The following is an 11012-nucleotide window of genomic DNA, read 5'->3' as shown; positions in this document are numbered from 1 at the left end:
CAACTCTGGCACAAATCTCTCACTATTTCAATCAATACTTGTAGGTTTTCGATGAGCAGCCTGGGAAGGTTTTAAAGTTACTGGGAGTAGTCCCCTTTTCATCAATTAATCGCATGAAATATTATACTGTATCTCGAGAGTTAATCTCCTCTGTACAAACATCAACATGTTTACGCCCAAGCAATAATTATTACACGTTGTTGAGTCAGAGGGGGGAAAAAAAACCTTTATACTTTTACAGGAAAGACGAGATCTTTCAGCTGTAAGCTCAGCGATAAAGGACTTGGGGGGGGGGGTCGTTGCAATCATTCCACTTGTCTTACAAAATTATTTGGAGGGATTTTTCTCATCGTTAAAAGGATAAACTATTTTAACATAAAAGGAATCCAGATGTTGCACAATTGTGGTTCTGTCTGTCAAGTTCTCACAGACAACAGAACATGATCAATTATTTAAAGCAACATTGTCATAAAAATCTCATCTTATGAAAGAGATAATACATACACATGGAGAGTGTTAAGACAATTCCCCATTTCCCCATCACATGGTGTTAGGGTCAGGCAGCACCTATGGAGGGAAATAGACAAGCAAAGTTCAAGATCGAGAGGGTCTCAACCCAAAATATCAACTGTCCACTTCCTCCATAGACGTTTCCTGATCCACTGAGTCCCTCCAGTTTTATACACTGCTCAAAATACCAAGACCTGCAGCCCTGTACCTGCATGTCATTTGGACTCTTGTTTATGGAATTCTCTCCTTTAGACGTGCAAATTCTGGGGTCAATTCTCACAGCAGAGAAATAGGGGTATAATCCTGGCCAACACTTCAGTGTAGCTCTACAGAAGATGTCATTCACTTGAATAAAGAACAGTGTACGGAGGCCTTGCCTGCCATCTCTGCATAAAATTTTATGTGATGGAAGAGAGTTTTATGTGAAGAAAAAGGGACTTCTCCCAGTAACCATCCAATGGCTGCAACTCAAAGAAAGCTATAATAAACTTCATGTCCTCATGTTTTGTGCCAATAGTTCTGTTGGTAGCTTCAGAAGATTAAGATCCATATAAATAGGGGGGGAGGGGGAGGGGGAGGGAAAAAAAAGAAAGAAAAGGCTTGAACAAGCTCTGATGATGACCATGCCCCAACAAAAAGATGGAATCAGACTGGCATTCCCAAGAAATTGGTGGCTTGGGCTGATCACACATACCGGCAACAATGTAGAGAATTGGCAAAATAGATTCAACATCAAACATTGGCCATCAGCACACACTCTGTATCGCAACACCGAGAACAGATAAAACTTGGGCTTTGATACTGAGAACCCTACTGGGGAACAAGCATGGCATCAGAATGCACCACAAAACAAAATTCTACATCTTCATCAAGCAAACAAAGATATATTTTGTGCAGATGTGTGTACATATCAATGGTGCCAAGACTGAGATAAATATGAAATAAACTACCGTGGTCTACCTCTGATGCAGTGCACTTACAGAATGCACATATGATGAAACTTCAAGATTCAAGAACATTTATCATCAAAAAATGTATAAATTATACAAACTTGAGATTTGCTTCCTCACAAGTAGCCACAAAGCAAGAAACTCAAAAGAACACAATTAAAGAAAAAAAGAATAAAAATAAAAGACCAACACCCGATACGGGAGAGAAAGAAAAAAAAACACAAAACACACAAACAGTTGAAGTGGACAACAGCATTCTAACCCAAAATTGAATCCTCAGATTTGAACCCCGGAGCAGCCCAGAGTAGGCCCAAAGACTCACCTATCAGCTCATCATATTTGTGGGCACGGAGCACAGCAGCCAGGGCAGTCTTCAAAGTCTCAGTGCCATAGAGATAACCATTGCGGAGAACAAAGGAAATCGGCTCTCATCCCAACCGACACTGTCTTTTCAGACAATCTACGCCAGCACTTAAATTAACCAAACAACAGAACAGCGAAAGACTGGCACTCTGGAGAGAGGAGTGAAGGTCATGGACAGCGAGCAAAATTGGCTCTTGCCTCTGAGCTAGGCTATCATTTAAATTGTCTAAACAGTGTATCGTACCTCGCAGTAAGGACCTGTCAGAAAAACAACTGATGTCTTATGATGCTGGCCTCCATCTCTGTCCCTGTAGGCCAGTTAACAGAACTGAGTGCAGTGGCAATGATGGGAGGAAATGTGGTTTTAGAGCTTGCATCAAAGAGATCTGTATGCTGTTAAGTTGGCAGCAGGAAACTTTCACTGGTCCTTATTATGTGCAAGGCTGCCACTCATCTGTCTTAAGTTACCAATGAATTGCCAAAAGAGAAATGGAGGGCCCAATGGGAAAAGAACATGATTCTTTTAAGCACAAGTAAACTACCTCTTGTATTTTAATTAACGTACCTTCCCTGTTACAATTAACATTACAAATTAATTTCCCTCACTTTTGGCTTGAACCCACACTTATTTCCTTTCTTTGCACTCTCCGCTCATTTTGGATTTGCAATTTTCCTTTTAATGTTAGAGATTTGACAAGAAGTCGGTGTTCTGTGCTTACGTACAACAGACCAGCATTCTAGAGAGGTTACTAACTTGACACATTAAATGTTTCTGTCCACAAATGCTGCTTTAACTGCTGCTTTGGCTTTAAATCAGTCTAATTGATGTGCTGGTGATTTTGTTCCACAGAAACCTCTTGGTTCTACTTATCCAAGCAGCTCACCCGAAGAGGAAGACAACCTCCATTGTGCCACATACTGGAACCACACATATGGTGAGGAGTGATAACTCCGTGCTGCATATTAAAGAGACTATCAATATAGATGGTGAAGTATAACACCACATTAAATTATTCACTGATGGCATTAACCAGCATTGAGCCACCATAATGCATACCATTGGCATGTTAGGATCCAGGACACAGAATAATGTCAACTCTAATAAGCTGGACCAACAATGCCAGTTAATTGAGGCATATGCGTAGTCTTCAAAGTGGGCTGTCTCCAACTGAAAGATGCAAAAATCATATCTGCAAAATCTGCTTTCAAGACAGCGACAATATTAGATAATGCACTTTGCTCAAGCATTGCATTCAACTAGCCAGTGTTGACACTAATTCACCTGAGCAGCTGGGTTCACATCTATTGAGAAAGACAGAACCTAACTTTAAGTTGCTCATTTTTGCACGATATCCCAAAGCACCTGATAACCAAAGAACTACATTCATTATTGTAACACCAATTTAATCAATGCCCAGATTATCTAATCCTTCAGAGCTGCTGGTTGAAGGATAAATATTTGCCAACACATCAGAAAGGACTGTGCTCTTCTTCAGATTACAATGTTGTATTATTTTACATTTATCCCAAGAGAGCAGACAGAAACCTGGCTCAGAAGATATCAACTGCAAGTGTGGCACTCTGAGAACTATACTAGCAACCCAGATTAGGATCTAAAGGCCATACGATGAATCGTCAATCCATGTCCTAATCAGGCCTCAAACAGGAATCACTTAACATACCTCACATCTATAATGCTTGGGGGGGGGGGAAAAAAGCAATTCTCAAACACCAGAGATTAGAATCAGTGAAGAACTGTTAACTGAGTAAAATTTAGAATAAACCTTAGATAAGGCTTCATTTACATCAAATTCTGTATCTGAAATTAGATTATTCAGAAATGCTGCCAGTTCAGGAATTTCAACTGTGACTTGATTCATGATCTTACTTTTTGCTGCTCTGAAGACCTGCAACGCTTCCTCCTTCACCTTCATGCGACTCATTGTTTCCACGTCCAGTCCTTCCCAATTAACCAGATTTAAGTTAGCACCAAAGTCAATCAAAAGTTTTACAAACTCCACATCACATCCATGCCGTAGGACAGCATCCAGAATGCAGGTTGGAGATCCTCTGGGAAAGGCCTTAACATCCACCTGGCCCCAGTAATTATAATCAGGGTTAGCTCCAGCTTTCAGTAACAACTTGAAACACTGAAGATGATGATAGGCGGAACTGATGTACAGTGGGCACACACCAAGTGATGTGAATCGCCGAGCAGCAGGTGCAGAGATACGACTGGCTAAATGGTGATCAACATCAACATCAGCACCATATCTGAAAGCAGAGAGTAAACAGGGTCATAATACTGCCAGGGAATTCCATAGAAAAAAAATCCATTCACTGCTTCTCACATAAAACCACAACTACATGATGGCTGTGTGTCCTGAAATACCTGAATTCATAGTTGAAATACTTGTTCTCGTTCCAGCATGGAAGGTTAAGGAGAAGTGCACTGGATGGTGGGAGGGGGGAAAGAGGGAGAATTCAAACAAGAGTAGCGGGGGGATAGAAACAGCAACAGAGCAGATGGAGCAGTGATTGTGGGGAAAGTCAGGAATCGAAAGATTGAGCATCGCAAGCCTAATGTTCTGAGTTGTGTATATTTCAATGCAAGGAGTATTGTAGGGAAGGCAGATGAGCTTAGAGCATGGATCAGCACCTGGAATTATGACATTGTAGGCATTGGTGAGACGTGGTTGCAGGAGGGGGCAGGACTGGCAGCATGTTTATTTTGTTGTTTTAGACGTAATACAGCAGGAGGGATTAAAGGGGGAGGGGTTGCAATACTTAGCGGGGAAAATGTCACGGCAGTGCTCATACAGGACAGACTGGAGAGCTCATCTGTCTACATGGATTGAAATGAGGAATAAGGAAGGAATAACCACATTAATGCGACATTATAGACCCACCCAATAATCCGCAGGATTTAGAGATGCAAATTTGTAGAGATTGTAGATAGTTGCAAGAAGCATAAGGTGGTGATAGCAGCCGATTTTAACATAGAAACATAGAAACATAGAAAATAGGTGCAGGAGTAGGCCATTCAGCCCTTCGAGCCTGCACCGCCATTTATTATGATCATGGCTGATCATCCAACTCAGAACCCCGCCCCAGCCTTCCCTCCATACCCCCTGACCCCCATAGCCACAAGGGCCATATCTAACTCCCTCTTAAATATAGCCAATGAACTGGCCTCAACAGTTTCCTGTGGCAGAGAATTCCACAGATTCACCACTCTCTGTGTAAAGAAGTTTTTCCTAACCTCGGTCCTAAAAGGCTTCCCCTCTATCCTCAAACTGTGACCCCTCGTTCTGGACTTCCCCAACATCGGGAACAATCTTCCTGCATCTAGCCTGTCCAATCCCTTTAGGATCTTATACGTTTCAATCAGATCCCCCCTCAATCTTCTAAATTCCAACGAGTACAAGCCCAGTTCATCCAGTCTTTCTTCATATGAAAGTCCTGCCATCCCAGGAATCAATCCAGTGAACCTTCTTTGTACTCCCTCTATGGCAAAGAGGTCTTTCCTCAGATTAGGGGACCAAAACTGCACACAATACTCCAGGTGTGGTCTCACCAAGGCCTTGTACAACTGCAGTAGTACCTCCCTGCTCCTGTACTCGAATCCTCTCGCTATAAATGCCAGCATACCATTCGCCTTTTTCACCGCCTGCTGTACCTGCATGCCCACTTTCAATGACTGGTCTATAATGACACCCAGGTCTCGTTGCACCTCCCCTTTTCCTAATCGGCCACCATTCAGATAATAATCTGTTTTCCTATTTTTGCCACCAAAGTGGATAACTTCACATTTATCCACATTAAATTGCATCTGCCATGAATTTGCCCACTCACCCAAACTATCCAAGTCACCCTGCATCCTCTTAGCATCCTCCTCACTGCTAACACTGCCACCCAGCTTCGTGTCATCCGCAAACTTGGAGATGCTGCATTTAATTCCCTCATCCAAGTCATTAATATATATTGTAAACAACTGGGGTCCCAGCACTGAGCCTTGCGGTACCCCACTAGTCACCGCCTGCCATTCTGAAAAGGTCCCGTTTATTCCCACTCTTTGCTTCCTGTCTGCTAACCAATTCTCCACCCACACCAATACCTTACCCCCAATACCGTGTGCTTTAAGTTTGCACACTAATCTCCTGTGTGGGACCTTGTCAAAAGCCTTTCGAAAATCCAAATATACCACATCCACTGGTTCTCCCCTATCCACTCTACTAGTTACATCCTCAAAAAATTCTATGAGATTCGTCAGACATGATTTTCCTTTCACAAATCCATGCTGACTTTCTCCGATCATTTCACCGCTTTCCAAATGTGCTGTTATCACATCCTTGATAACTGACTCCAGCAGTTTCCCCACCACCGACGTTAGGCTAACCGGTCTATAATTCCCCGGTTTCTCTCTCCCTCCTTTTTTAAAAAGTGGGGTTACATTAGCCACCCTCCAATCCTCAGGAACTAGTCCAGAATCTAACGAGTTTTGAAAAATTATCACTAATGCATCCACTATTTCTTGGGCTACTTCCTTAAGCATTCCAGGATGCAGACCATCTGGCCCTGGGGATTTATCTGCCTTTAATCCCTTCAATTTACCCAACACCACTTCCCTACTAACATGTATTTCGCTCAGTTCCTCCATCTCACTGGACCCTCTGTCCCTTACTATTTCTGGAAGATTATTTATGTCCTCCTTAGTGAAGACAGAACCAAAGTAATTATTCAATTGGTCTGCCATGTCCTTGCTCCCCATAATCAATTCACCTGTTTCTATCTGTAGGGGACCTACATTTGTCTTTACCAGTCTTTTCCTTTTTACATATCTATAAAAGCTTTTACAGTCCGTTTTTATGTTCCCTGCCAGTTTTCTCTCATAATCTTTTTTCCCCTTCCTAATTAAGCCCTTTGTCCTCCTCTGCTGAACTCTGAATTTCTCCCAGTCCTCAGGTGAGCCACTTTCTCTGGCTAATTTGTATGCTTCTTCTTTGGAATTGATACTATCCCTAATTTCTCTTGTCAGCCACGGGTGCACTACCTTCCTTGATTTATTCTTTTGCCAAACTGGGATGAACAATTGTTGTAGTTCATCCATGCAACCTTTAAATGCTTGCCATTGCATATCCACCGTCAATCCTTTAAGTGTCATTTGCCAGTCTATCTTAGCTAATTCATGTCTCATACCTTCAAAGTTACCCCTCTTTAAGTTCAGAACCTTTGTTTCTGAATTAACTATGTCACTCTCCATCTTAATGAAGAATTCCACCATGTTATGGTCACTCTTACCCAAGGGGCCTCTCACGACAAGATCCATAACCTTCCATATTGTTTGGGACTCCCACACTGTAAAAGGTCTGGATGGGATGGAGTTTATCAAAAGTGTTCAGGAAAGTTTCCTTAATCAGTACATTAAGGTCCCAACTACAGAGCGTGCAGTCAAGATGGTGCCAGCGAGCAACGATTCCTTGGGTGACACCTTCCGGATAGCAAATCTATTAAATTATTTCAGTTTTTCCAGGTCTTCTGTTTGTTCTTTTTTGCATTGTTTTGTTCTGGAAACTGTTGATGTCTGTGATGTACGGTTTGGATCTTGATCAAAGGATCCAGCGCTATGCTATGACAGGAGAACCGCCTCATGGAAATCAGAGACGAGAAGCCGAAAAGGGCCGAGAACACAAGCTGACTTGGGGGAGGTGGGGGGGAACCAAGACGGGACACAGGATCATGAACGACTCCATCATGAAGCTGCGAGGAAGACTGAAGCATCGATGTTAAGGCATTCAGATCTGGTCAGTGTTCACTCCCAATGGAGGCCTGAGGGCCAGCGATCGCTCCCCAGAGGCCACCACTCGGACCAGGCTGAGCTCTGAGTTATGGAAGAACTGTTCAATGTTCTGAGATTTATGTGACTGGGCAGTACTATACTTTATATTGGCTCTTTCAGTTTTCCGGTGTTTTCTGTCTTGTGGTCAATTGGTGGGTGGGGGAAGGGGGTAGGGGATTTTTGATGCTACTGTCACTGTTCTTTTTTGCAAGTGAGGAGGTTGGTCACTTATTTTTTTCTCTGCTGGGGACGGGTTGGGGTGAGTTGCAATTGTCGCCATCTTTTTTTCTGCAAGTAAGGGGGTCGAGGAATTTTACTGTTGCTATTTTTTTCCTCTGCGGAGAGGGGGCACGATTCTGGGGTCTGAGCTTTGTTTCTTTTACTTTTTCATGTGTATTTTATGGCTATCTGGAGAAGACAAATATCAGAGCTGCACTCACAACACGCTGGAGGAACTCAGCAGGTCGGGCAGCATCGGTGGAAAAGATCGGGCGACGTTTTGGGCCGTAACCCTTAATCAGGACTGACGAAGGGTTCCAGCCTGAAACGTCGACCGATCTTTTCCATGGATGGTGCCCGACCAGAGTTCCTCCAGCGCGTTGTGAGTGTTGCTTTGACCCCAGCATCTGCAGATTATTTTGTGTTAAATATCACAGTTGTATTATACATGTACACGTACACTTTGACAATAAAATGAATGTTGAACCTCAATACTAGATCTATTGGTGAATGAGATACAGCAGGAGACACAAGTTGATTAGGGGAACACTTTGCATCTAGTGATCGCAATGTCATCCGTTTCAAGACCAATATGGAGAAGGATAGGTCTGGTCCTCGGGTTGCAATTCTAACTTAGAGGAAGGCCAATTTTGATGGTATCAGAAAGGATCTGGCAAGTGTGAATTGAGACAGGTTGTTTTCTGACAAAGGTCAACTTGGTAAATAGGAGGCTTTGAAAAGTGACATTTTGAGAGTACAGAGTTTATATATTCCTGTCAGAATAAAAGGCAAGGATAATAGGTTTAGGGAACCTTGGTTTTCGAAAGATATTGAGGACCCGGTTAAGAAAAAGGAAGAGGTGCATAGCAGGTATAAGTAGGAAGGAACAAATGAGATACTTGAGAATAAGAAATGCAAAAGAACACTGAAGAAAATCAGGAGGGCAAAAAGAAGGCATGAGGTTGCTCTAGCAAACAAGGTGAAGGAGAATCCCAAGGGCTTCTACATTTATGTTAAGAGCAAAAGGATTACGAGGGATAAAATTGGTGCTCTAGAACAGTGGTCCCCAACCACCGGGCCGCGAGGAAACAATATGATTTGGCGATATGAAACAATATGAGTCAGCTGCACCTTTCCTCATGCCGTCACGCACTGCTGAAGTTGAAACCGTGCGCGCCCCCCCACCCCCCCGTCGGCCAGTCTGCAAGAGTATTGTCAATATTAAACCGGTCCATGGTGCAAAAAAGGTTGGGGAACCCTGCTCTAGAAGATCAGAATAGTCATTTATGCATGGAGCTGAAAGAGATGGGGGTGATCTTAAATGGATTTTTCCGCATCTGTGTTTACTTTGGAGACAGACACAGTCTATAGAAATGAGGCAAAGCAACAATGGGGTCATAAACCACATACAGATTACAGAGGAGGTGTTTGCTGTCTTGAGGCAAATTAGGGTGGTTAAATCCCCAGGACCTGACAAGGTATTCCCTCAGAACCTACCTACGGGAGGCTAGTGCAAAAATTGCAGGTGCTCGAGCAGAGATATTCACAACTTCCTTAACAATGGGTGAGATGATTGAGAATTGGAAGATACCTTACATTGTTCTGTTGTTTAAGAAATGCTCCAAGAATAAGCTATGAGAGCCTCACATAAGTAGTAAATAAATTATTGGAAGGTATCTCAAGGAACGAGCTGTATAAGATTTGCATACACAAGGACTGATTAGTGATAGTCAACATGGCTTTGTGCGTGGTAGGTAGTTCCTAACCAATCAGAGTTTTTGAGGAAGTTACCAGGAAAGATGATGAAGGCAAGGCAGTGGTGTAGTCTACATGGAACTACATGGAAGTCAACAAGGCCTTTGACAAGTTCCCACATGGGAGGTTCAATCACTTGGCATTTAAAATGAGATAGTAAATTGGATTAGACACTAGCTTCTTGGGAGAAGTCAAAGAGTGGTAGTAGATGGGTTACCTCTCTGACTGGAGGCCTGTGACTAGTGGTGTGCCACAGTGCTATGTTCATTGTTGTTTGTCATCTAAATCAATGATCTGGATGATAACGTGTTACACTGGATCAGCAAATGCGCTGATGATACCAAGATTGGAGGGTGTAGTGGACAGTGAGGAAGACTATCAAAGCTGGCAGCAAGATCTGGACCAGATGGAAAAATAGGCTGGACAATGGCATATGGAGTTTAATACAGACAAGTGTGAAGTGTTGCACTTTGAGACGATAAACCAGGGTAGAACTTACACAGTGAGTGGTAGAACAGTAAGGAAGGCAACAGAACAGACAGATCTGGGAATACAGATCCATAGATCCCTGAAAATGGTGTCACAGGTAGATAGGGTTGAAAAGAAAGCTTTTGGCACATTGGCCTTAATAAGTCAAAATACTGAGTACAGCAGTAGGGATGTTATGTTGAAGTTGTACAAGACTTTGATGTGGCCTATTTTGGAGTATTATGTGCAGTTTTGGTCACCTAACTAGAGGAAAAAGGTCAAAAAGATTGAAAGAGTGCTGAGAAAATTTACAAGGATGTTGCCAGGACTTGAGGACCTGAGTTATAGGGAAAAGTCGGATAGGTTTGGACTTTATTCCCTGGAGTGTAGAAGAGTAAGGAGAGATTTGATGGAGGTATACAAAATTATGAGAGGTATAGATAGGGTAAATGCAAGCAGGCTTTTTCCACTAAGGTTGGGTGAGACTAATATTAGAGATCATGGGTTAAGGGTGAAAGGTGAAATGATAAAGGGGAGCATAAGGAGGAATTTCTTCACCCAGAGTGTGCAGAAATGGTGGAGTCAGGTTCGATTTCAACACTTAAGACAAAATTTGGAAGGGTATGGAAGCTCTATGGTCCAGGTGCAGTTCGACAGGGCTAGGGAGATTAATAGTTTAGCATGGTCTAGATGGGTTGAAGGGCCTGTTTCTCTGCCATAGTGTTCTATGACTAAGAGTACAACTCTTTTATACACTTAAGCATAGCAGCTAGCACAATGCTTTAGAGCGCCAGGGTCTGATTTCTGCTGCTGTACATTCTCCCCGTGACTGCATGTGTGTTTCCTCTGGACGCCTCAGCTTCCTCTCAAATTACTGATGTATAGTTAGCATGAGTGAGTTGTGGGCA

The 11012-nt window shown here is 42.8% G+C and overlaps 1 protein-coding gene across 1 annotated transcript in view; it reads right to left on the bottom strand.

Annotated features, from left to right (window-relative positions):
• The window catches only part of asb1 (ankyrin repeat and SOCS box containing 1), a 35758-nt gene that overhangs the window by 10569 nt on the left and 14177 nt on the right, over positions 1 to 11012 (bottom strand). The window contains exon 3 of the mRNA XM_063051779.1: positions 3712 to 4097. Within this exon, the coding sequence (XP_062907849.1) occupies positions 3712 to 4097 (386 nt within the window). The remainder of the gene's footprint in view (positions 1 to 3711; positions 4098 to 11012) is intronic.

This window comes from Mobula hypostoma, chromosome 6, assembly GCF_963921235.1.
Source record: "Mobula hypostoma chromosome 6, sMobHyp1.1, whole genome shotgun sequence".
Classification (NCBI taxonomy): Eukaryota; Metazoa; Chordata; class Chondrichthyes; order Myliobatiformes; family Myliobatidae; genus Mobula; species Mobula hypostoma.
The sequence above is the reverse complement of the archived record's forward strand: the minus strand, read 5'-3'. Positions and strand labels throughout refer to the sequence as shown.